Source organism: Giraffa tippelskirchi, chromosome 13, assembly GCF_054371585.1.
Source record: "Giraffa tippelskirchi isolate mGirTip1 chromosome 13, T2T-mGirTip1v1.2.pri, whole genome shotgun sequence".
NCBI classification, from domain to species: domain Eukaryota; kingdom Metazoa; phylum Chordata; class Mammalia; order Artiodactyla; family Giraffidae; genus Giraffa; species Giraffa tippelskirchi.
Genome location: NC_137287.1, coordinates 56,952,367 through 56,978,406, shown reverse-complemented (window position 1 = coordinate 56,978,406; position 26,040 = coordinate 56,952,367). Strand labels below are relative to the sequence as shown.

The following is a 26,040-nucleotide window of genomic DNA, read 5'->3' as shown; positions in this document are numbered from 1 at the left end:
TTTTATAAAACCATGAACTTGACTGCGTTTCTCTACATAAAAGAAAAGCGTATCCATCATTTCTGCCTGCCCCTCCCCCCTTATCCCAGTGGCAGTGCCCTTCTCTGCTTCTGGAACCTACCAGCCCTCTCCAACAGGGCTCCACGCCTTCCCACTGGGGCTGGCTCCAGGATGGGAGCCAAAAAGGGGTGCTGTCAAGTGGGGGGCTGGGGGAGTTCAGCCTATGAGCACAGAAAGAACCACACTGGCCAAGAGCAACCAGGACCATCTCTGCCTCCACACAGAGGACAGAGAAAAAGAAAGTGAGCAGAGTCTTAATGACACTTTTTGAACCTTGGTTAAAGTCACACCTCGCCTAAAGTCAAATAAACCACTTTAACCATGGTTTGAGCTAGTTTGATTAGGGTTTCTGTTACTTGCGCCCAGAGTCCTGACTAATAGAAAGCATGAGAAGTGTTTCAACTGGAGAAGGGAGGACTCTTTACGAAGCACCCGCAGTGCGTGTGCTCTGAGGCCACACCGCTGGATTAGGGGTTGGTGTAAGAAACAGTCAAGTAAAAAATGACTTTTATCTGCTGTAAAAGCTGCTATGGAAGATGGCTATTTTGCCCTCAGGTTCCTATGGAAATAAAATTTCAAATTTAGCATCTTGAAAAATGTTCTCTCTCCTGAGAAACTAAGGAGTACCTTCTTTTTAAAAAATGTATCTCACTCTGCCCTTATTGCTAGGAAGTCGTGATCATATCTGATGTATAAATTTTCTTTTTTCCTCACCTTGGTCTTGGTTTCCTAGTATTTTCTAGTATCTTTATTTTATGTTCTCTAAGTCACTCTTAAATTTATTTAAACTAGAAAAAAGCTACATATGAATAAACAACATTTTAAGTGTAGGAAAATATGCAGAAAGTGAAATAAAAATCATTTGCTATTATTTTTCTAAAATACCACTGTACACATTTTACCTATTAAATGTCTTGCAGTTAAATCTGGTTACATAAGAACATAAAATGCTTACTTTCTTTAAAAATATTTTAAATGGTTATTTTTGTAATTGTGTACAGTTATCCTCTATTTCTGGTTGTACTGTCAAAAAGAGTTAATCAGAAAAGTTTGGATCACAGAAAAGACAGCAAATATCTATACTTATTTTACATTTTTAAAGGGTAACCATTTATTTTTCAAGATTAATGAGCAAAAAGTTTTAGCTTCCATTTTTATGGTATATATAGATAATTTAGAAATTATAACTATTAAGAAGCCTCCGTTCAAGAGGAAGGGGACATATGTATACATTTGGCTGATTCATGCTGATGTATGGCAGAAACCAACACAATATTGTGAAGCAATTATCTTTTAATTAAAAATAAATAAATTTTTTAAAAAAGAAGTCTCCTCCCAGGCATAAACTAAACTCTATAAACTGCAACAAAAAACTGAATTACTTCTAGGAAAAGGAAAGCATCCAATTTTTAGCACCTCTGCTAAGAGAGGTCTGATTAATAAAACAATTTCCTGAATTGTAAGAAATCTGGTAATACTCATGGCTATGGTGACAAAGTGTTAGCAGAAGGAAAACTCCAGGTGCCAGCAGCAAAGCAGTCACTGAAAAATACTTTGGCAAATTGTGCGCATTTTGGGAAAAGGATTAAACTTGTAACAGAGAGTATCTATTGTGTCCTCTCAGCCAAAAGAAAACTTAGAATTATTAATGGCCATGATATTGTTTTCATGAAAGTGACAAAGAACGATTCTGGGTCACTTGACCAAATACAGTATTGGGTGTTACCTGGAACAATGACTGAGCATGACTGGATGTGTGTACGCTAAGTCGCTCAGTCGTATGCGACTCCTTGTGACCCTCTGGACTGTAGCCCACCAGGCTCCTCTGTCCTTGGAATTCTCTAGGCAAGAGTACTAGAGTGAGTTGCCATTTCCTCCTGCAAGGGATCTTCCTGACCCAGGGACTGAACCCGTGTCTCTTATGTCTTCTGCATTGGCAGATGGGTTCTTTACCACTAGTGCCACTTGGGAAGCTAGTGGATGTGTGGAGGGGCCCAATTCATTACCCCTCCCTGGTGAGCTCTCTGAACTAGGGCAGCAGTGCCCTGAGAGCAGGACCAGCTCCAAACTTCTCCAATATAGCAGCCCCACCAACCAGACCAAATGATATTGCTGGCAGGACAGCCACTCTGCCCCGTGCCCCCAAAAGAGCCACAGAACAGATGGAGAAGAGGACAGACCCACCTCCCCAGCGCCAGCAAGAGGAGAGCCTAAAGAGAAACATGAGGAGGGGAAGACTGCATAACCCCCAACCACCACTGTTACCCTCAAATCTTTACATACAAGGGCCTTTCCTCTTAATACTTTACCAGTGCTTTAAGTTGCCTTTTTAAATGAGATGCTCCTTTAATTGAATTTTGAGCTTTATAAATATAACCACACATTTAATGCTCTGCATGTCTCTTCTGACAATCCTGTCTAAGCAGTCCCACCCCTCAGATGCTCCCTTGCTTACACTACTGTGTTCTGTTTACATCCTTCATAGAAATGACTAAATGTACGGGATGCCAAAAGTTAGCCCAGTTTCCCTAGGCTTACTCAAAATAAAGTGACTCAGTAAATGATAAGACTGGGACAACAAATAACATGGTGACTGTGCTGCCACTTGGCCAGCCCATAGCGCCTCTAATCCCAAGGTACACTCACCGTGCCTTCCGGCACCAAGTCCAGGGGGACCTCAACAGCAACCATATTGACCTGATCAATACAACGTTAGGCGCTGCTCTCAGGCCAGCTAAACCTACCTGCTCTCTCGGCATCAAGGCAAAGCTTGGCTGTTAGGCCAAACTCAGTTATTCATTGATTTACTTGAATGCATTGTTTCTTCCCATTCACACCACCTCTACAAGCTACGGATGCTAAGACTGTAACTTCAGGATCAGTATTTTACTTTCCTCTTCAATACAGACTAAGGGGAACTCTGGGTCCTCATTCCTGGGATACCTATTAAAGGAATCTGAGGTGCTTGGAGAGTCACCTTGAACTTTAACACAATCAGGAGGCAGCACTGGATCCCCACAGACCCCTCAAACCACACTCAGCAGGAGCGTTCAATCAAGGGAAACAAGGGCCCTCTGTCTGGCTTCCAGGAACAATAACAGAGAAGAGAGGAAACAGTCCAACCTCAAAGCACTTTCCTGGATCACGGGTCAGAGGCATCATTTCTTTATATAAGATTCAGACACTAAATATTGTCCTAGAGATCTTCCAATAAGAGGGTATAATTTGAACCCTGTAAAGTGTTTTCTTTTTCCTATGGTTTCAAAAGACTCTACTCTCTGCCTGTTCTTCAGAAATAAACAACTCCTCCCCCTAGACTATTCAAACCCCCCTTTGAGTCCTAGTCTACTCATTAATTCTACTTCAAAAGAGCATCATTACAGCCCCAGGTGAATACAAACTACATAAAGTCATGTTTATATGAATCTACCGTCTCTTTTCCATCATTACTGCCAAGGAATAAGCCATGATCCCTGTGCTACAACAATAAAAGATTACTTTTAATTTCATATAATTTTCAAGTGTCATAAACTGTTATTCTTCTTTTAATTTCTTTCAGCCGAGCCATAAAAAACACACAGTGGGATGGATTGGCCCATGGCTGTAGCTTGTTGACCACTGATTTAGATTTAAAAAAACCAAAAAACAAACAAAAAAACCCCTCTTTACTGATTATGCTGCATTTTATATAAAATCCTATTGCTCATGGCAAAGGGGTTTGCATAACTCAATGAAGCTACGAGCCATGCCATGTAGGGCCACACAAAAGAGGTCATAGTGGAGAGTTCTGACAAAACGTGGTCCACTGGAGGAGGGAATGGCAAACCGCTCCATATTCTTGCTTCAAGGATCCCATGGACAGTATGAAAAGGCAAAAAAATATGACACTGGAAGATGAATCCCTTAAGTGGGAAGGTGTTCAATATGCTATGGGGAAGAGTGGAGGGCAATTACTAATAGCTCCAGAAAGAATGAAGAGGTTGGGCCAAAGCAGAAGCAATGCCCAGTTGTGGATGTGCCTGGTGGTGAAAGTAAAGTCTGATGCTGTAAAGAGCAATATTGCATAGGAACCTGGAATGTTAGGCCCATGAATCAAAGTAAGTTGGATATGGTCAAGCAAGAGATGGCAAGAGTGAACATCAATATCTTAGGAATTTGTGAACTAAAACGTATGAGAATGGGAGAATTTTATTCAGATGACCATTATATCTACTACTACTGTGGGCAAGAATCCCTTAGAAGAAATGGAGTAGCCCTCATAGTCAATCAAAGAGTCTGAAATACAGTATCTGGGTGCAATTTCAAAAGTGACAGAATGATCTTGGTTTGTTTCCAGGGCAAACCATTCAACACAGTAATCCAAGTCTGTGCCCCAACCTCTGATGCTAAAGAACCTCAAGTAGACTGGGTCTCTGAAGACCTACAAGATCTTCTAGAACTAACACTAAAAAAAAGATGTCCTTTTCATCATAGGAGACTGGAATGCAAAAGTAGGAAGTTAAGAGATAAATGGAATAACAGGCAAGTTTGGCCTTGCAGTACAAAATGAAGAAGAGCAAAGGCTAACAGTTTTGCCAAGAGAACACCCTGGTCGTAGCAAACAGCTTTCTCCAACAACACAAGAGACAATTTTCCATATGGACATCACCAGATGGTCAATACTGAAATCAGATTGATTATTTTGCATCAGTAGTCAGTTCAGTTCAGTCACTCAGTTGTATCTGACTCTTTGCAACCCCACGGACTGCAGCACACCAGGCTTCCCTGTCCATCACCAACTCCTGGATTATTTTGCATCTTTGCAGCCAAAGATGGGGTAGCTCTATACAGTTAGCAAAAATAAAACTGGGAGCTGACTGTGGCTCAGATCATGAACTCCTCATTACAAAATTCAGGCTTAAATTGAAGAATACAGGGTAAACCACTAGGCCATTCAGGTATGACCTAAATCAAATATCTTATGATTATATAGTGGAGGTGACAAACAGATTCAAGGGATTAGATCTGGTAAAGAGAGTGCCTGAAGAACTATGGACGGAGGTTTGTAACACTGTACAGGAGGCAGTGATCAAAACCATCCCAAAGAAAAAGAAATGCAAGAAGGCAAAGTGAATTGTCTAAGGAAGCTTCACAAATAGCTGGGGAAAGAAGAGAAGTGAAAAGCAAGGGAGAAAGGGAAAGAGCTAACCAACTGGATACACAGTTCCAGAGAATAGCAATGAGAGATAAGAGGCCTTCTTCAAAGAAATAAAGGAAAACAATAAAATGGGAAAGACTAGAGATCTCTTCAAGAAGCAGAAGAGATTAACAAGAGTTGACAAGAATACACAGAAGAACTATACAAAAAATATATCTTAATGACCAGGATAACTATGATTGTGTGGTCACTCAGCTGGAGCCAGACATCCTGGAGTGTGAAGTCAAGTGGGCCTTAGGAAGCATTACTACAAAGTTAATGGAGGTGATGGAATTCCAGATGAGCTATTTCAAATCCTAAAAGCTGATGTTGTTAAGGTGTTGCCCTCAATATGTGAGTAAATTTGGAAAACTCAACAGTGTCCACAAGTCTGGAAAAGGTCAGTTTTCATTCCAATCCCAAAGAAGGGCAATGCTAAAGAATGTATAAACTACCATAGGACTGCATTCATTTCACATGCTAGTTTCACATTTCACAAGGTAATGCTCAAAATCCTTCAAGCTATGCTTCAGCAGTATGTGAACTGAGACCTTCCAGATGTACAAGCTGGGTTTAGAAAAGGCAGAGGAAGCAAGCGAAGCAACTGACAAAGAATTAATTTCAAAAATACACAACTAGCTCATGCAGCTCAATTCCAGAAAAATAAACGACCCAATCAAAAAATGGGCCAAAGAACTAAATAGACATTACTCCAAAGAAGACATATAGATGGCTAACAAACACATGAAAAGAGGTTCAACATCGCTCATTATCAGAGAAATGCAGATCAAAACCACAATGAGGTACCATCTCATGCCAGTCAGAATGGCTGCTATCAAAAAGTCAGAGGGTGCGGAGAAAAGGGAACCCTCTTACTCTCTTGGTGGGAATGCAAACTAGTCCAGCCACTATGGAGAACAGTGTGGAGATTCCTTAAAAAACTGTAAATAGAACTGCCATACAACTCAGCAATGCCACAGCTGGGCATATACACCAAGGAAACCAGAATTGAAAGAGACACGTGTACCCCAATGTTCATCGCAGCATTGTTCACAATAGCTAGGACATGGAAGCAACTTACATGTCCATCGGCAGACAAATGGATAAGAAAGTTGGGGTACATATACTCAATGGAATATTACTCAGCTATTAAAAAGAATGCATTTGAATCAGTTCTAACGAGGTGGATGAAACGGGAGCCTATTATACAGAGTGAAGTAAGTCAGAAAGGAAAACACCAATACAGTATATTAATGCATATATATAGAATTTAGAAAGATGGTAACGATGACCCCATATATGAGACAGCAAAAGAGACACAGATGTAAAGAACAGACTTTTGGACTCTGTGGGAGAAGGTAAGGGTGGGATGATTTGAGAACACTGAAAGCATTGAAACGTGTATATTACCATATGCGAAATAGATCACCAGTCCAGGTTTGATGCATGAGACAGGGTGCTCAGGGCTGGTGCACTGGGGTGACTCGGAGGGATGGGATGGGGGACACATGTACACCCATGGCTGATTCATGTCAATGTATGGCAAAAACCACCACAATATTGTAAAGTAATTGGCCTCCAATTAAAATAAATAAACTAAATTTTAAAAAAAGATAAAAATCCACCAAAAAAAATTTTTTTTAATTAGGGTATAGTTGATTTACAATGTTGTGTTATCAACATCAATTTCTATTTCTAATATTGATGAATGGAAACACTGAGAAATCTTGTTCACATAAATAAGCAAACAGAAATGAAAAGTGATTTGTTATAATAGAGACACTCGATTTCTTTGAATTTCTTCTGAATTAAATGCCAAAAATGAAAAAAAAAGCAAAACAAAACAAAAAAGAAAAGGCAGAGGAACCAGAGATCAAATTGACAACATTCTTTGGATCATGGAAAAAGCAAGGGGATTCCAGAAAAACATCTACTTTAGCTTAACTGACTACACTTCACTGACTCTGCTAAAGCCTTTGACTGTGTGGATCACAAAAAATTGTAGAAATTCTTAAAGAAAAGAAAATACCAGACAACCCTACTAGTCTCGTGAGAAACTTGTATGTGGGTCAAGGAACAATAGTTAGAACCTTACATGGAACAATGGACTGGTTCAAAATTGGGAAAGGAGTACATCAAGGCTGTATACTGTCACCCTGCTAATTTAACTTATATACAGAGTACATCAAATGAAATGCCGGGCTGGATGAAGCACAAGCTGTTATTAAGACTGCTGGGAGAAATATCAACAACATAAGATATGCAGGTAATACCACTCTAATGGCAGAAAATGAAGAGGAACTAAAGAGCCTCTTGATGAGGGTGAAAGAGGAGAGTGAAAAAGCTGGCTTGAAACTCAACATTCAAAAAACTAAGATCATGGCATCCAATCCCATCACTTCAGGGCAAATAGAAGGGGAAAAAGTAGAAGCAGTAACAGATTTTCTTTTCTTGGGCTTCAAAATCACTGTGGACTGTCACTGCAGCCATAAAATTAAAAGACACCTACTCCCTGGAAGGAAACCTATGACAATCCTAGACAGTATATTTAAAAGCAGAAACATCATTTTGCTGACGAAGGTCCATAGAGTCAAAGCTATGGTTTTTCCTGTAGTCATGAATGGATGTGAGAGCTGGACCATAATGAAGGCTGAGTGCTGAAGAATTGATGCTTTTGAATTGCAGTGTTGGAGAAGACTCTTAGGAGTCCCTTGGACTGCAAGGAGATCAACCCTGAATATTCACTGGAAGGACTGATGCTGAAGCTGAATCTCCAATACTCTGGCCACCTGATGCAGAGAATCAACTCTCTGGAAGACCCTGATGCTGGGAAAGATTGAAGGAAAAAGGAGAAGGGATAAGCAAAGGATGAGACGGTTGGATTGTATCATTGACTCAATGGACATCAATTTGACCACTGTCCAGGAGACAGTGGAGGACAGAGGAGCCTGGCGTGCTGCAGTCCACGGGGTCACAAAGAGTCAGACAGGACTTAGCGACTGAACAACAACAACATGTGACTTGGGCCTCTTTTTCTTTCCTTTTAAGTGTAAAATGTAATATATTTCACTTAATTTATTCTTTTGTTCATTATAAGTATTCATTTCCTTGTGTCTGACTTTGGTCAAATGATTTATTATCCATAAGATATGGGAGTTATTTCCCTAAATATCAGAAAGTTCACGTTACATAATGTTATACTTTCAAGGACAATTTGTCTAGACTGTCTGGGTACTATAATTTCCCTAATACTGGACATTCTGTTACAGAGTCATAGGATCTATTTCTCACAACTTCCAATATCTTAGGCATATGAGTGATTTATTGAGAGGAAAAGGAATTAGTCAACCAAATAACTGAAAGATGCTTAAAGGCAGATGTGATGAATACTACTATCAATGCCTTTCTAAAAACCTTATTCCTCTAAAGGAATAAGCAAGCCAAACTTGTATGTGTAAGGAAAGGTGATGTAATGGTGAGTTAGGACAAAACTGGAATAAAATATGAATGGGGAGGAGAAAAGTATTTGTCCAGAGATAGGTAAAAGTATCTTTCCTTCAGAGAAATGAACCCAAGGACAGGATTTCTAATGAGATGGCAGGTACAGGTGCTTTGGTTGGGTCCATGTGTTAACTTAGCCCTCTGCTCTCTAATGGCTGAGGGATAAGGACATGATTAAAGCTTTTGTAGGGAAGATAGAGGGGCACCAGCAAAGTATTTGGTTTAAAAAGAACTCAATCTATGGTATTTTTGTTCCATTTTCTAAGCTTGTCAGTAATACTACAGCCTACTGTCTGGGTCTCTGCTGGCACAACCAGAACAAGCAATGTGGAAATTACGTAGATAATTTAGGCAAGAAAACCACTAACCAGATTTTCTTCTCTCAATCTTCAGAAGAATACACACTCTCCTAGAAGGCCACGTTTGCCCTACACCATCATTCATCGGAATGATGCTGGACTTTTTCTCAGTATTATGTTTGGAACTAACAGAAGCAGTGGCTGCATAAAATACACACTACACACAAACTCTAAGATGGAACGAATGATGAGAATGCAAAGCAAACTTCCTGTTGTCTACTCTACACACTAGATAAATAAGTTCATGGCTCCTACTTTGGTCTTTATGGTTAAAAATTGAATGAAAGTTAAATGCCTTGTAAACCTATTTTCTATATAACATTTGATTGCTTGTGATGTAAACTAATCCATCTTTAGGCTTTACTGGTAAAAAAAAAAACGGTTGTAGATTTGTACTCTGAGCTTGTAAAATTTACTGAAATGATGCATAGTATGATTTTTACATGAATGATTTTCAACATGATTTGCAAAAAAAAAAGATCAATGTTCATCACATTATGAGGATCACATGGGAGCATTGTAACCCTTAATTCATATCACAAAAATGAATAAAAGAAACACAGCCAATAAATTTACTTTGAAGAAGGATAGGCAGATGTGATGATTTCATGAAATTAAGAAAATAAACAGTAAACACCAGGTCTACATTTCCAGTTCTCTTAAAAAAAATAAAGGGTGGATAATTCAGACTTCAGTTGTCACTGATACAGTGCTTGACCAAGCTTTTGGCATTATCCTTGTTTTATATGCACAGAATAAAACCATGTGCCATTTGAGCAAGAAAAGAATCTTCATTCTTTGTCCTGGTGACAGAGAACACATGTTTGAGAAGGTTTAATACTACATCCACCTGGGTGTAATGTGGGCAGTCAGTCCATTCAATACAGTTTCTTATTTTTCAGATAATCGGGGCCTCACAAACTAAGCAGAAACAATGTCCTGTATTAGTCTTTAAAAGAAGAGAACTGGGGTGAGGGGGTTGGGGGTGGGTGGGCAGAAAGGCTCCTATATGTTGAATAAAGCAGTAAGCATTTACTCTGAGAAAGAAACCAATAAACATTTGAGAATGAAGACTTCTCAAAATAAAGCCTGATTGTATATGTTCACACTGGAAAGATCCATAGAGTTCTAATCCATTAGGGAAGAGGAGTGAAAGTTAAGTTCAACCTCTTGCCCTCTGCACCGAAACGTCAGTACTTACATCTTGTCTTGGCCGGCTCCAACTCTGAGAGTCAGTCTGGGGATAACGGGGCTTGGGGCTGGGACCACGGGCTCCACTTTGATCTGTTGAAGACAGTACATTAGAGTCAATTACATTTTTCTCAACAGAAGTACCACCTCCCTTTTCTCCTACTCCCTCATCCCCACAAACTTGATAGGTTTTTGAATTTCAAATGTGGCTGAGGTGCTAGAGCTAAAGCTAACCTGGGGTTCTTTTCTTTTCATTTCTCAAGGACTCAGGCATCATGAGAAATTCCCCAAATTTTAAACACTTTAAATATGGGAGCTATTTCTGTATTTGCTTAGTTTTGATTAATTTCTCAGATTTTATTGTCAGAATTTTTAAACAAGAATTGTTGCTTTGGTCATTCAGTGGAACAATTACGTGACTGCCAGACTTAATATATAATAGGAAAAAAAGGCAGCAAGAGCTTCATTATAAGATAAAATTTATGGGTCTTGAAAAACATTAAACTCATCTTATGTTTATCATGCCATATAAGAAAACTGACACACCCAGTGTAATTACAGCACTGGACTGCTTCATTTCTTGGCTAGTAGAAAAGTGACCTAAAATACTATAAGAGACAAAACATATTTACTTAGAAAGGATTCATGGTGAAGGCAGTGACTGCTGAGTAAGTTGAAGATACCAGCTCAAATAGTTGAGCTAATAATCAGAAAGGGAACATACAAATTAACTATGGTATTGAAAGGACTTCGTCACAATTTCTGACTTGAAGACCCTCTATAGTAAAATCAGTATTTTAAATGGACAAAATGAGAAAAAGCTCTGCAGTTCAAATTATCATCTGCACCACAGCTTTTCAACAGGCATTCTCGGTGGGGTGGTTTGCTGTTGAGCGGATGTCCCAGGCACTGCCAGGTGTTCAACTTCCCTGGCTCAGCAGGAGGACGCTGTTAGTCACTGCAACAACTGGTGCAAACCTCTGATTTATGTATTTCAAACTCAAGAGAAATTAAGAAAAGAAGTTGTGCAATGGTTCTAAAGGGGAAGGAGTTTATAACACAGTGCTCAATATATTGCCATTGGCCAAAATGTTCATTGTGGTTTCTTCCTACGATGCTAAGGAAAAACCCAAAGGAGCTTCTGGGTCAACCCAACAGTATCTCACAGAAACAATATATTGCACATTGATCAAATCTACCATTTTTTAATATGTTTTAACCTGTCCCCTTCTTGAGTTGTGTTTGTTTTTTGTAAATCCATGGTCACATCAAGATTTATGACTTCGTTCATTCTCTTGAGCAGTGCATGACACACAGGAGGTACTCAACCAACATCTGTTGAATGAACCACTTATCCTGCAAGCACCCTCAACTCCCTGCCTCTCGGTCATTTCACCATTTGTCCAGGACCAATCTGAAATCATTCCCCAGAGCACTAATTCCAAAGAAAAAATTTAAAACTGCTCCAGCTTCTGCCATCAAAACTCCAATTTCATCTGTGCCTTTAAGACTGTCTGCCTATTTGGATTCTCTGCTAAACTAGATAAGAGTGGAGACCATGCCTGCTCTATGCATTGCTATTTCCCAGTGCCTGTTGTAGGGTCTGACATATAAGTGCTTAAGATATATTTTAAGAATTAATTGGAAGCAATAATTTCAAACATTTACAGCTTTTAAGACCCATCCCATGATTTCCTTCCCCTTCTGCTCCTCAAACCCCACAGGAAAAAATGCTGAAACCACTGAGCACAACTCCTTCAATTCCCTACATATGTGTGCACCCACGATTACACTAGAGTCCGTCACCTCCACTCTTTGAAAGAAACTTCCTCCTTATTTGTGGCATCTTCACCTTCTCGGTTCATTATTTTCCTCCAGCGTTCTAATGTGCTCAACTCTCATTTAAAAAATTTACCTCCCCTTTTCCCTCTAGTTGATGACCTCTCACACGTTCTAGTCTTTAATTCCATCATCTCCATAAATTCACTCCTCACCCAACTTCACTCTACTTTCTGGCCCAACTAAAGCCACTCTTCCTAGACACTCACTCTTCCCTAATGTTCCTGTCTATTTCTCCATTGAGAACTTCACCATGCTCCTTCCCTGGCCCTAACAAAGCCCTCTTCTTTGGCCTGACCTCGCTGGGTCCTCTCCTCTTGTCACTCGACACTGACTTCACTCACATTCATGGGTTCAATCATAAAAGTTTTCAATATGTCATGTCTTCAAAATCACCCTCTTTATACCACCACTGACTGGAAGTAACACCAGAATATCATGCTGTCTACTGGACATTTTCAACTAAATACCCTATAAAGATTTCACCACATCCAAATCTTATCAGTTTCCCTACAAAAAACCTGCTTCTCTAAATGGCCTCACTTTTGCCTGATTCTTAATCCAGTGGTTTCCACGAGGCTTCGGGGACCAAGGGTCACTGGGGTGGGGGCAGAGAGAGACCCATGGAAAAACCTCTGAATTCACTTTCTCTGATTCTTTGAACACAGAGGTCTATATCTAACACAAACCTGAGAACCAATGGTCTAGCCTATTTTGTAAACTACTAAGGTTTCTATATTTTTCTCACCATTCTGTGTTACCTCTGGGAAAATAAGCATGTCCCAAGCAAACAAACATTTATAAAACACTTAATGCTTGCCAGGCATTGCGTTCGGTTATTTTTTAGATGTTCTCATTCAGGTTCTTTAACAAACAGGTGGGGTAGGTATTATGGTTTCCATTTTACAGACAGAATGATCATACATGAAGCAACCATTTTTCCTTTCTTTCTGTTTCCTTTTCTGTTTTAAGGTCACAAAAATAGCAAAACTAGGACTGAATACAGTTTTATTTAAATTCAGAGAATGAAAAATTATATAAAGTTCCTTAATTTCTTCAATTCTAAAATATTTTAGGGTCTCACACACACACACTCATAAGTGATGAGAGTATTAGAAGTAATATTCCATATTCCTTCAACCCACAATACTATTATTGAAACCCCTTAAGCTTTATTAAAAAAATAAAGCTGTTTGCCCTCTTTTAAAAAATCTTCTTTAGTCTCATTATGCTTCTCACTTTACCCTGGTCCATCCCTATTACCGCACTGCACGTTAAGTGTAACTTACTTGCACAGCACGTCACAAAGTGTGTCCCATACACACAATCCCATGTGATCTCCATAACTCTCTAAGGTAAGTGTGGAAGGAATTCTTGCTCACATGTAACTGAGAGCTCAGAAAGACTGAGTGGTTTGGCCAGAGTTACAAAGTTAGTAAGTAAATGACTGAAATTCAGTTCTCCGCCCCCAAATTCATCCTCTGTTTCACCACACTATTTGTGACTCTTTGCCACATATTTTGGGTCTTTTTTTCTGGTAATGCTGACATCCTGCATGGAACTATTCAGTTTCTTTTGTCAATATCTTTTATGATGAGCGACACATACTTGTGAGATGGCTAGGGTAGACTGTAAATACAGTTTTTTTCTCTATGGAAAACTAACTAGCTTATATGGAAACGGAGACGAATGTTGGCCTCACCTCCATTCAACTGAACTTGCTGGCTTTTTGAGGCTGACTGCAATGACTTGGCAGGACAAAAAGAATCAAGGCATGGTCTATTTACAACCTACTATTTTAAAAAGTTAAATGATACAATATGCAAAAGCAAAAGGAAACAAAAATGCAGAGGTATTTTAAGAGTCAGATTAAAAATGGTATAAATGTGCCCTGAGGATAAGAGATATTTATTTAGTAAAACTGCTGATTTAATGAACGACTCAGAACCTGTTAACCTTGGCACAAAGTTTCCCCTGAAAGTAGGGTGACTACCCCATCCAGAAAGAGCTTTGACAGCAAAAGCAGGAGCTATTATTTACACCATGTAACAGGTGTAAACTGGATTGTCCCAGGCAAGCCAGGACATATGGCAACTCTACTGAAAAATAGTTAAATACTTTCATTTCATTCTTAAAGAGGTTAAAGCAGATTTAACTGAAAGATAAAATTCAAGCAAGGACAGAAAAAGACTAATAAGGATGCTAACAATGTCCATAGAGAAAGCACAGTTTCTAAACAAAAATTTGTCTCCAGACTTGGTCACACCACACTGACTTTATCTGAGCGGCCGCCCTGATGAAAACACAGGGACGTTTCCTACAATTATGCAATGACTTCTCATGTGCCCATCCCGTGGCAATCAACACACTGGATGACAATGGCTTCGATTTCTTAAACAGTAAGACTGACACCATCTTTTAATGACATGAAGCCAAAATCCAGGGGAAAGAGGAGCCTGTAAGGGTTAAAATAAAAGAAGAGTACTTTAGAGTGATGCTGAGAATTGGGGCACGTGGAAGAGCATTTACAGTGGATTACTAAGCTTCCCAATTCACTAAAGAAGCAAAGTCCAGTAATATAAGACTCCTTTGTAGCTAACTAAAAATACATTGTCAGTGGATTTGTCCAGTTTTATGTATAAGCAATACTTCTTTCACCTGAACTAATACTAGTAGTCATATAAGCCCCTTATTGCCATGTGCTGCATTTTTTTTGCTAATCTTCAAGGATTTAGCTTCTTTGCCACATACCTCAGGGCACCAACTGATAAAGCTCTAACTCTCCATTTTTCCAGGACACCAGCAGTGCGGCCTTGCAAAAAATGAAAATCGCTCAAGAGATTTAAAGGGGAAATTTATTTTTAAAATCCTGACTTGAAGCAAAGAGGTGGATTTTTAAAAAGCTTATCTATAAAGAATCAGTTTAAATTTAAATTCTACCTTGGAACTCTTTCATGCATTCCAGCTTTAAAGTTTATCTTCTGACAGGGACTTTCTGCAAAGGTAATGGGCAGCTTTGTCAATATAATCTGGCCAAGTTTTTACTTTCTATTTTTTTAATGTTAAACTTTCATTAAACACACACACAAACATATGTGTGTGCCACTGGCAGCAAGTTCAGCCAGCACTGGTTCAGATATCTATCTATGCTAATATATCAGAAAAACACCCTGAAATAGTATTGGTGGAAAGCTGAATTTAATAACCTAACATTTTAGATGCTCAACTATGTTAACTGGTAACTACTCTGCTGTCTTTCTTAACAATGAAGGTCTTTACATTATTTCCATTCAGAAACATAAGTCTAGCTATCACTGATAAACTGTTTAAAATATTAAACAGATGGTCAGAAGATCTACGGTTGTGGTCAGGTATATAACAAGTGGGATCCAGTGGGGACAATGAAACAGGATTCAGGCTCTCGGTAAGAGTTCAGTTCGTGCCTCCACAACCCTGGGCGTGGGCTTGAGGAAGCTTCTATAAACTCAAACAGACTCATTTAACATTAAGTTACTAATTTCTTCATGGAACAGACAGTTATAAGAAACAGGAAGGGAATAGTCCCCCCTTCTTACTGAAAGCCCCTCATTTCACTAGTTCATCATGAAAGCTGATGAGAACACGATGGAAACAAGCAAACAGTATACTTACAACAGAAAGGAAAGACGACGGGGACCTTTTGTCAAGAGGCGCAAACCGCGGAGACCACTCTTCAACCCCACTTAATCTTATATATGCACAGAGGTAAGACGACAAGAGTAAAGTGAGGCGCAGCAGGCTGCCCCAGGGAACGTGGTGAGGAGAGCTGCTGTCACCCAAGTTGCCCAGGCGCCCAAGCTCACAGGGCTGGAAAGGTCAGGGCGGGAACTCGGGCTTAACTCCAAAGACAGTAACGTTTATTAATGTTAAAGCCCTGATGGCTGATTTGGTAAGTTTTTATCTTTAGAAACTGCTCCATAACTATCAAAACTGATACAAGGACCTGATTACCTCTGTTAGGTGAAATCTGTGTGGCTTGTAACTGAGCATTAGCCTCCAACCACAATGGTCTGAGGGACCTGTCCTTCCCAAAGGCAGGGGTCGTTTTGCCAGCTAACCTGATGCACTTTACTCAAGTCACAGTGGCCACTGAAACCCCCACCATGGACTTTCCAGGCCTGAGATGGTGATGAAAGCAACCATACTCTTGCTTTGCTAAGGGCTCCTCTGCCAAGTTACTACGTACCTAACGGACAAGCGGCTAAGTGCCGTAAACATTTCAAAACGGGAAGTCAAGTTTGTGTGTAAAGGACCTGGTTCTTGCTGGCTGTGACCTCAATCCTGGACAAGTCGCTCAGGCTGTTTCTCATCCATAAGCATAAAGATCCATAAACATGAGACATGTGTATGTCTCATTCATAAATGTTGATAACAATACCCACAGGACCCATGTCATGTGGGTGTCAGGGGAGAAACTAAGGCATGTGGAAGTGCTTTAAAATCTTCCAGGTACCACGGAAAAATAATGCAATAATAAAGCGATTTCAAAAATGGACAAAAAAGAGTTGGATTTCTGTGTTTTGTTAACCTGCTGATGTTCAGTGATTAATATCAGAATTTCCACTCTACTTTTTTCTATTTCAGAATAATAGCCAAAGGGAACAGAGAAAGAATAAAGTTAGGCAGGAAAGTGTGAGATTATTTTAGTTAGCTCATCAGCTAAACTAATTTTCCCAGTTAAGTCTGAAATGAAAATCAGTGCAAAAGTATGGATTATGGAGCTGCTGTAGGTCAAATACAGCATACTTTACCATGTGGGAAAAATTACTGGGTATGATCTTGTAGCCAACCTCAAAGAGGGATGCTCACAGAGGGTAGGAAGAGGATCTTTGAGGGTCTGCATGTATGGCAGCAGGAATACTTGGAAACTTTTTAAGAAAGTTTAAAAGAAATTGTCTAATCAACCAGTCAACCACTGGTTGACGGTGGGGAGAGAGCAAAGCTATCAAGGTAGAGCTCACACCCTGTGCCACAGGGCTCGCGGTCCTTCCGACTATAAACCGCAGGATGTATCGATACATCAGACTCAGACTGTTCTACGGAAGCCAGAGCTACTTACATGGAAAATATTCAGCATTAGTTTCTGCCCACTAACCAGGCTGTCAGATGAGATAGATACTCGAGGCATGTCCTCATCTTATTAAAGCAGAAAACAGAAGGATAAGACGTGTCACAGAAAGAAGACAGGCATGACCTTAAATACGTGCAAGACAGCTCACCAACCAGAGAGCTGTGTCGGACCGAGGACCTGTGGGCCTTGCTGTCCTCTTAGGAGGGCAGGGCGGGCCATGGTTTCGCCCGCTCTGAGGAAACTAGGTGCTGCCTTTTCCAGGTATCTACTGTTTGGGCACAGGTCGGTATGCAGCAGATTTGATACTTACAAAAAAAAAAAAATACTATTTACAATTGAAAAGATGATGGATCTTTTTAAACTAGCCAGAGATCAGTGTGGCTAACAGAGATATGATGGCCTGTGGATTGGATTCCTCTCAGGCTATGAATTTTGAACGTTTTCTGGTGTATGGGGCGGGCGCAGGACAGGGGAGGAGGGAGGCTGATGACAGGTTTATGGGTTTGAGAATTAAAATTAAATTTTGTAAACACATTACAGACCAGTTTCCAGTTAAGCCGTGGGTGATTTACATCCGGAATAGACAGACCGTTGCTGGCTTTACCTGCGTTTTCCAACAGGACAGGGTTCAAATGGGGCCCCAAAGGTAAAGTGCTTACTTTCTCATGTTTGTGTCTCTCCTTCTCCTTCTCCCTCTTCTCTCTCTCGCGCTTCTCTTTCTCCCTCTCCTTTTCCTTCTTCTCTTTCTCCTTTTCTTTCTCTTTCTTTTTCTTCTTCTCCTTTTTGTCCTTCTTCCTCTCCTTCTCCTTGGGCTTCTCCTTCTCCTCGAAGAGCTTCTCAGGGAGCACAGGAGTCAGGGAGGGCAGCACGGCCGTGATGCGCATGGCGGCTGTGGGGCTGAACAGGGGCAGCGCCACATCCTTGGGGGGCAGGACCAGGGGGGCCGGGGCGGCCCTCAGCTTCTCTTCCCGGCCTTTCTCCTTCGCTTTCTCTTTGTCCCGCTTCTCTTTGTCCTTTTTGCCTTTTTCTCGGTCTTTTTTCTTGTCTTTGTGCTTCTCCTTTTCCTTCCTCACAATTCCATCTTTCAACCTGGCTTTTGTATCCACATCTTCGAACTCTTTAATCTTAAACTTGTAGGGATCGGCCTCTTCGTCTTTGAGAAAGTCCTTCCAGGGATACTTGGCTTCCTTGCTGGCCTCCCTGTCTTTCTCCTTCTCCTTCCCTTTCTCCTTCTCTTTGCTCTTCTCCTTGTTTTTGTCCCGGTCCCTCTCCTTATCTCGCTGCTTCTCTTTTTTCTTCATCTTCGTCTTCAGTTCCTTTTTCAACTTCTTTTTGACGTCCAAGGAGGCTGGCGGTTTGGGTTTCTCCTCGTACACCTTGTGCGAGGGCTCGGGGGTGGGAGGAGAGACCGAAGGGGAGGAAATGTAAGGAAAGCTGGGGGGCATGCTGGGAGGGGTCCCCATCTTGGCCTTCCGAACCACCTCGTCGATGGACGCGTCCATTGTCCATGAATTGTCCGAACTTGAAGTTCCGCCTGAAAGAGGCAGAGGGGTGGACCCAGACTTAGGGAAATTATTGGAGGAGGTGGATGCTTTGGGGGCAGCAGATTCTGAACCTGAAATTCTCTTAGGGCTGGTAAAAATGTCTCCTTCGGATTCGGACCCAGAAGAGAACTCGAAAGGATCGGGCTCGCGTTCCGCACAAGCCCGTGCAATCACGGCATCGATGGAGTCGTCGATGGTCTTGTCGGTGATGACAGCCTTTCTGAGCTGACTCTCATTGTTCAGTCTCCCAGCATCAGGCAGTGTTTGTATCTGTTTCACCTGAATAGTTTCTTTACTGATTTTCTCATTTATTGTGGCTGAAGGAGTCCTGTTGGGTGTGTCAGGTCTGACAGGAACTTGGGGAATGTGAGTCATGACCTTGGGGCTCTTGGGGCTCTTGGGGCTCTTGGAACGTCCAGGAGATTTCTTTTCTTTGGATATAGTTTTTGGAGACCGAATAGGACTTCCAACCATGGCTGGTGACGGAATCATTTTGGGTGATTTCGTCTTCTGTCCTGGAGAACTGGTTTTAGTCTTTGTTTTGGGTGTAAACGACTTTGCTTCCAACGGTTTTGCGGTTGGCATCTGTGATTTTGCCACTGGAGCTAACATTGGCGGCTCTGGTGATGGAGGAGCTGGGTCTGTGCTGTCCTGGGTGTGGACAGGGGACAGCATGGGAGGGATCTTCTGGGGGTTCAGCGAGCTGAGTGGCTCTCGAGCCTCCAGTAACACCACGTCCAGGGCATCCCCCTTGGTGCTCAGCAGGCGTGGTCGCTTCATCGCAGGCATTTCTTCAGCTTCCGGACTGTCCAGAGGTCTCTTACCCAAGAAGTTCTCATCATTAATAATCTCCTCCTCCTCCAGCTCATCGTCTTCTTCCAAGGGAACCTGCATGGCTTCTGCTGACGTGCCTCCATCTGTGGGCACCTGCTCCTCTTCTTCTTCTGGGGAAGGAAGAAAAAAGAAGTGTTATTAGAATATATCTATTAAAAAAATACCCTAAGGAAAAAAAAAAAACAATCATGTTATTCAAACATGATTTCTAGGAAAGAAAGGAAATTATTGACAGTTGTTAGAGAGTAGAATGGTTAAGTTTTCTAGGATCTTCCAAACACACATGCCGTCTTTGTTTGAGGAGTGGCAACCAGTGACAGGAGACACACGATCTATTTTCCTTTTGAGCAACGTGGCCCTAAATGCAGGATCTGAAGTCTGCTAAGGATTTCCTGTTTGCCTTCTGCTTCCTTAATTCTTTTCCTAACTTGACTAAATACTGCCTTTCTCTTTTTCTCTTCCTCTTGTGTACATGCGCACACACACACCCCTCTAAAAACCAAGAGATGGGTTAGCATGTAAACTACTAATCTCAGAAATGACAGAAAAGAATACTTTTTAATAGTTCATATGCTACTTCTTCCTCCCGCCTGCTGACTTGAGGACAGCCACTTTGAGAAATGGTGTGGTGACATGCAAGACACTTGGCTTGGCCTTAGAGATGCAGTGTTTGCACAGGCATTCAGGCATCGCAGAGCAATGGGCCCGAGGCAGTCTCTCAACCTCTCGGAGACTGTTTTCTGACCTCTCAAAAGGGGCTAATGTTACTTGCCCTGCCAACCTGACCGAGCTGTTGTGGGGTCAGATTCTTTCCTTCTGCACATATTAACTAAGTATCTACCAGGCATGATGATAAAGGCTGAAAGGGCTACTGGAGGAAGTCAGGAATAAACCACGACCTAAAAGACCTTACAGTTCAGCAGGAGACACCATGTAGGTGGACAGCATATAGAAAGTGATCGGGACCATAAGACAGACAAAGCCTCATAGCACCTCAAAGGAGAAACAGATTACCTCACTGTCAAAGACCTGGGAAAGACTTGACGAATGAGGTAGTGTTTTGGATATTTGGAGACTGGGAATGGAGAAGTACAAGATGAAGGAACAGATGATGCAGAGATGGAGGAGGGTACAAGGAAGCTGTACAAGAACCTCAGAAAGTATTAAAAATATTTACAAATATTTTATGCTTAAAGATTTTATAAGAAAGCTTCACTGGTGGCATCAAAATTAATCAAAATGGAAGAGGGAATTTTGCTTGAAGAGAAAGCCTTAAGATTTAATAAGAACAGGAAAAGTGTGAAAATATTTTTAACAGTTTTCTGAATTAGAAACAGATACATAACAGAGTGTGATTGCATGCAAGGCATAAAGCATAACGATGAACGAATACCTGTAAAACCACCACCCAACTTCAAGAAGACAACCCTAGCAGCGCCATCGAGATGCCCCTTGGTTAATTTCTGATGGATGCTTTCCTCTCTCCACTCCACCCCATTCCAGGTAACTCTTCTTTTTACTGTCCTTCCCTTGTTTCCTGTACAATTTTACCACATTTGTATGCAGTGATTTGTTTTTGAACTTTATGTAAGTGGTATCATACTATAATATCTTTCAGCTTTTTCTCCCCCCTAACATTATGTTTCTGGGCATCTCCTAGATCCATGCAGGTAGCTGTAGTCAGTTCACTTTCACTGTTGTAAAAATGTACCATGCTTATTCATCCATTCTCCTGGTACTGAAAGTTTTCCACTTGAGCAAATATATTTTATTTTTAAAATATTACAAAATGCAAACAAATGAATACAACTGATCTAGCTTATGCTTGTTCAGACACAGACTAAATTGATGATTCTGCATAATTGGTGTCTGGTTTTCTATTACATGAGTTATTTTAATTCTGTGGTCTAAGAGTTTGGAATAAGATAAATATGTAATAGCTACTGAATGGTTTATTCTCTACTGCCACCCAAACCTCCTCCTGAAGGTTAATTTCAGCTTGATTACAGGTGAATGGCAATGAAGTACTCATTGTGTATATGTGTATAATGAGCACAATTCACAAAAAATCTGGAAAATACCCTAAAAGTGGTTTTTAGCATTTTCCTATACTTATCTATGAAAACAGCTTTATTATAAAATAGCATATAATTTGCTTAAGAGAAGTTTAATAGTACAAGATACCTGATCTTTTGACATGTTACTACACAAAGGTATAAAAAATAGTATAAAACATTGAGTCACAACTGTTTCTAATTTGACACAAATATAGATACAAGAATAGAAGCTGTACTCCAAAGTCAAACAGGTGATGTTACTTGATAAGAGAAGTATTTTAAAGATTTTTTTTATTTCCAGAGAACTAAGAACTCACTTTCTACTGTTTAAAAATGTTTAAACTAGAGGGAAAGACTCTTCCGTATCCATGTGACAAACAAATATTGGGGAAAAAAAGAACCAGTTCAAGGAAAACTACTGTGAGATTTAAAATAAGTTCTTTTCAACTTCTCAGTGCTTCAGGTCCTTGATCCAGAAGATGGGGACACCCTAGTATTGCTTATCTTGTGAGGACAGTGAAAAGTAATTGCTAATTAGAGTTAGGTAAGTATTCAAGCCACTAAATAATAACAATGAACAATAATAGAGATATATCTTGTAAAATTGACTTTACAATCCTTTTTGAGAAGATTAAAAAAAAAAAAAAACAGCTCTCCTCACTATAATCTCTCTAAGACCACATAACAGGGCAAGTCCAGAGTTAGCATCTACAGGTCAAGTGGACAATCATTGCGGTCATCTGCCCTAATAACTCTATCCTGCAGTGAGAGCGGTCTGGAGCTGTTGGGGAGACTCTGGAAGGATAACAGAAATTTTACTCAAGGAGGCTGGTTCTGTGGAAGTGTTACAGTCATGCTGCCAAAGGTAGGGTAAGGAATTATTTACAAAACTGGTATTTCCCTTCCTGCTTATGCTAAGATTTGGCTAAAGGTAACAGTGATGACTTTCGATCTGATTACTCTTTGTGAGAGGATTTACTCAAAATGCTGATATGTGTTATAATTGACTACTAGCACTGTCATTCATCAAAGACTACCATAAATTATGATGTAAGTCCTATACTTCTAAGAGGAAAAAAGGGCCATAAGAAAAATGACATATGAAGAACAACATAGAAACCAGGGTAGGAATCCTTATTTTTTTTTTTTACAAGTTAAATTACTGGTAGAGATTCATGACCACTACCAAGAACCTTACTCTTCATATAAATTCACTAAAATGTGTGAACACTATAATTCAATCTAAGTAAAAATCTGACATATTAAGAAGTAACTTCTCATTCTGTCAAACGCTGTCCATATATACCAGTACTTTTTCATTTGTCAAAAAGGGAACAATAGGCAATAAAATGAATGAGCACAAATTTATCGGCACAGTTAGAAATATCATTTAAAATATATTTAATTGGTAGAAGAATATCACAACATGTAGAAAAAGACAGAGTTAGAGATAATCTCTCTTTCAACAATCAATGATCTCAAGTCAACATTTGATTGTGAAAATTTTTCAACTTGAAATAATTTCAAACTTATAGAAAAGTTCTAAGGGCTACAAATTACTCACAAAAAGCTTTTACCCATATTTACCAAATCAATATTTTGTTAATGCAGAACAACTGTCAGATTCTTTTAATGATATGTAAGAAAACAAATGGATCTATATTCATGTCCATCGTTTTAAAAATTCCACAGATATTAAGAGGAGTTGGGGAGACGCTACAAACACCACTCCAACTTCCTTCATTAATGACACAAATAAATAATCCACGCTTCCTACGTTTCCTAGGGGAGTAACGAGCAAAACATGCTTCTTCACCAAACTCCTCTGCGGCCACCTTTTTGGTCTAACGTGTGCAAGTGTAACTGCTCCTCAGGTGGCTCAGGGGTAAAGACCCACCTGCCAATGCAGAAGACCAGGGTTCAATCCCCGGGTTGGGAAGATGCCCTGGAGTAGGGATGGTTACCCACTTCAGTCTTCTTGCCTGGGAAATTCCATGGACAGAGGAGGCCGGCAGGCTACAGTCCACAGAATCACAAGAGTCAGATATGACTGAATGACTAACACACTTCTAAGTTATGAAAAATATTGATTCAGAATATCTTTTTTTTTTTTTAAGAAAAATCTTTTAAACCAGAATAATAAATGCCTTTAAAGAAATACTATAATCTTAAAAGCTGACGGATGTTAGGAAATTGTTTGCATGGGCACGAAAGGTTTTTATCTCATTAACTATACAGATGCATGATCTCAAGCAGAAAATATACTTGTGCTTCTGAACTTTATAAGGACAATAAAATGCTACCTGTACATCTCACCAAAAACTAAATGTACTTAAAACTAGATTCCCTGTAATTTTTTAGAAATGTACATGCAGAAACTAATTTCTAGCAACAATGACACAAACTTTCCCACTGTCTAATTAGTTTATGCATACTAATGTTTTCATAATAGATATGAAAAGATTCATTTAAAATGTACGCTTTTCAGAAAACATCTTTCTATATATTAGGTATATTTATTGGAGTGACTCAATACTACTTAGATTCATTCATTCACTCCTTACTCATCACTCATTTATTTGTTCACCTTCCAAGTGCCTTGTAAACACCAGTAGAGCAAGCACCATGTTAGATCCTAGGAACATACAGTCAAATAAGACATGACTTTCTATCCTGAAGAAGCAATCACATTGTGTGGCCATTGATTCAAGTGTCGTGGCAGGCACTGGCATACGGTACACATGCTGTCACATCCAGGGATATGGGAACAGAAATCCCAAGGCCCACCAGAGAGGAAGCTTGATGGAAACTGCCTCTGGGGCCTGTTTCCAAAGCCACAACTTGACCTAGCACAGCCCACTGACTTTCTCAGACCTGAGTCTCCTCATCTGCAAAAAATATAAGATTGACATCTCACTCCTGCTTTGAAGAACTGATGATTTTTCTAATATTAGGGCCATCTCCATGTGCAGAGGGGTGCTCTACAGGGCAGGACAGAGCCCTTTCTGCCCCTAAATATCTCTCTGATCACACACTACAGAGCTTGGCATTCTGACCACTTGATTCATGTCTTGGATAAGGGCTGTATTTTTAAAAATGCTGCTGCCAGAATATTTTTAAGACTGTACAGCTGACAAATGATTGATTCTATCCTATTTTTTGAGGTAAGGAGACGCTGAATAAGTGAAACTTCAGTGAAGCAATTTGATGGAATGCTGAGGATGGAGAGGGTCTGGTACCCAAGGTGCTCTGAGGAGGGCCAGGCTCTAGCGGGATGCTGTGGGGCAAGGACAAAGACCGTGGGCAGCTGGAGAATGACAGGCAGACACGGGACACCTTGGAAAAGCAGGAACAGCAGCAGCATTAAAACCACCCAGTCCAGCCAACATTTTCTCTCTTAGTTCCAAATGAGGCCAAAAAGATTTTTTGCATCCCATCTGTCTCTTCATAAGATACTTTAAAAATTGTCCTGTCTATAATATGGCTGAAATTAGACCCTTTAAAACACAACTCAACATGTATGAGTGGGTAGGTATTTTCAAAACCAAGCTATTTACCTGAAAAAGAAATGAAATGACTAGCAAAGACAAGACAATTAGGCCGTGACAATTCATACAGTACAAGCAATCAATAACACAATAAATTAACAGCAGAGTGAAGCTGATGCATTACAAATACCTATGTATACACTGACCTGCAGAAAAGCACTTTTTTCACCAACATTTGGCACAATAAAAAACTAAAATGCTATATAAGCAGGCCAACCTGAAATGACACCTGGTATTATAAATGGCCTAATCTATATGTTAATAGTGTTGTATCACATAACTGCAGTGAGGCCAAGATAACAGTATGACTTTGGGGTTTCTATGGCTACACCCCGGGCGAGCACGCCTGAGAGGGCTGGCTGCTGACACCACACGGGCGCTCTGAGTGCTTCTTCTGGGTTATTTATGATATGATTTATGATAACGACAACATCTCCTATTTTCTCTCCTCCTCAGATACAATAAATTGCTATCGTTAATCACCCTTCTTGGTGCAACTATGATTACAACAGCATAATAGGGCCTAGCTATGGTAATATTGTGGGTTTTTTTTTTTTTTGAAAGAAATAAATACAAGGAGATCTCTTCAGACAATGTCAATATCGCTAATATTTTAATCATCTGCCTTTGAGCCTTTCAGAATAAATTCTACTACAACTAAGACTCCATATCCTAGGATGTAAGCCTTTCGTGCAGATCAAATCCACGATCGAGCGCCACACATTCACAAGTCACTTCCACCAGGACATTCTTATACTCACGACAGTAAGACTACGCACAGCGTATGGAATTGTTTCCGAGACAGATGACGGCAGTTGTTG

General features: G+C 40.2%; 1 protein-coding gene across 6 annotated transcripts in view; it reads right to left on the bottom strand.

Moving 5' to 3' along the window:
* TAF3 (TATA-box binding protein associated factor 3) overlaps window positions 1-26,040 on the bottom strand; it is a 118,654-nt gene that overhangs the window by 13,015 nt on the left and 79,599 nt on the right. For 4 of the 6 annotated variants that reach the window (XM_081557234.1, XM_081557229.1, XM_081557235.1 and 1 more), the window contains exons 3-4: window positions 17,896-19,724; window positions 10,298-10,380 (exon numbers count right to left, since the gene is read on the bottom strand). In XM_081557234.1, the coding sequence (XP_081413360.1) occupies window positions 10,298-10,380; window positions 17,896-19,674 (1,862 nt within the window). In that variant the 5' untranslated portion in view covers window positions 19,675-19,724. The remainder of the gene's footprint in view (window positions 1-10,297; window positions 10,381-17,895; window positions 19,725-26,040) is intronic. The other 2 variants (XM_081557230.1, XM_081557232.1) reach the window with 1 other exon arrangement.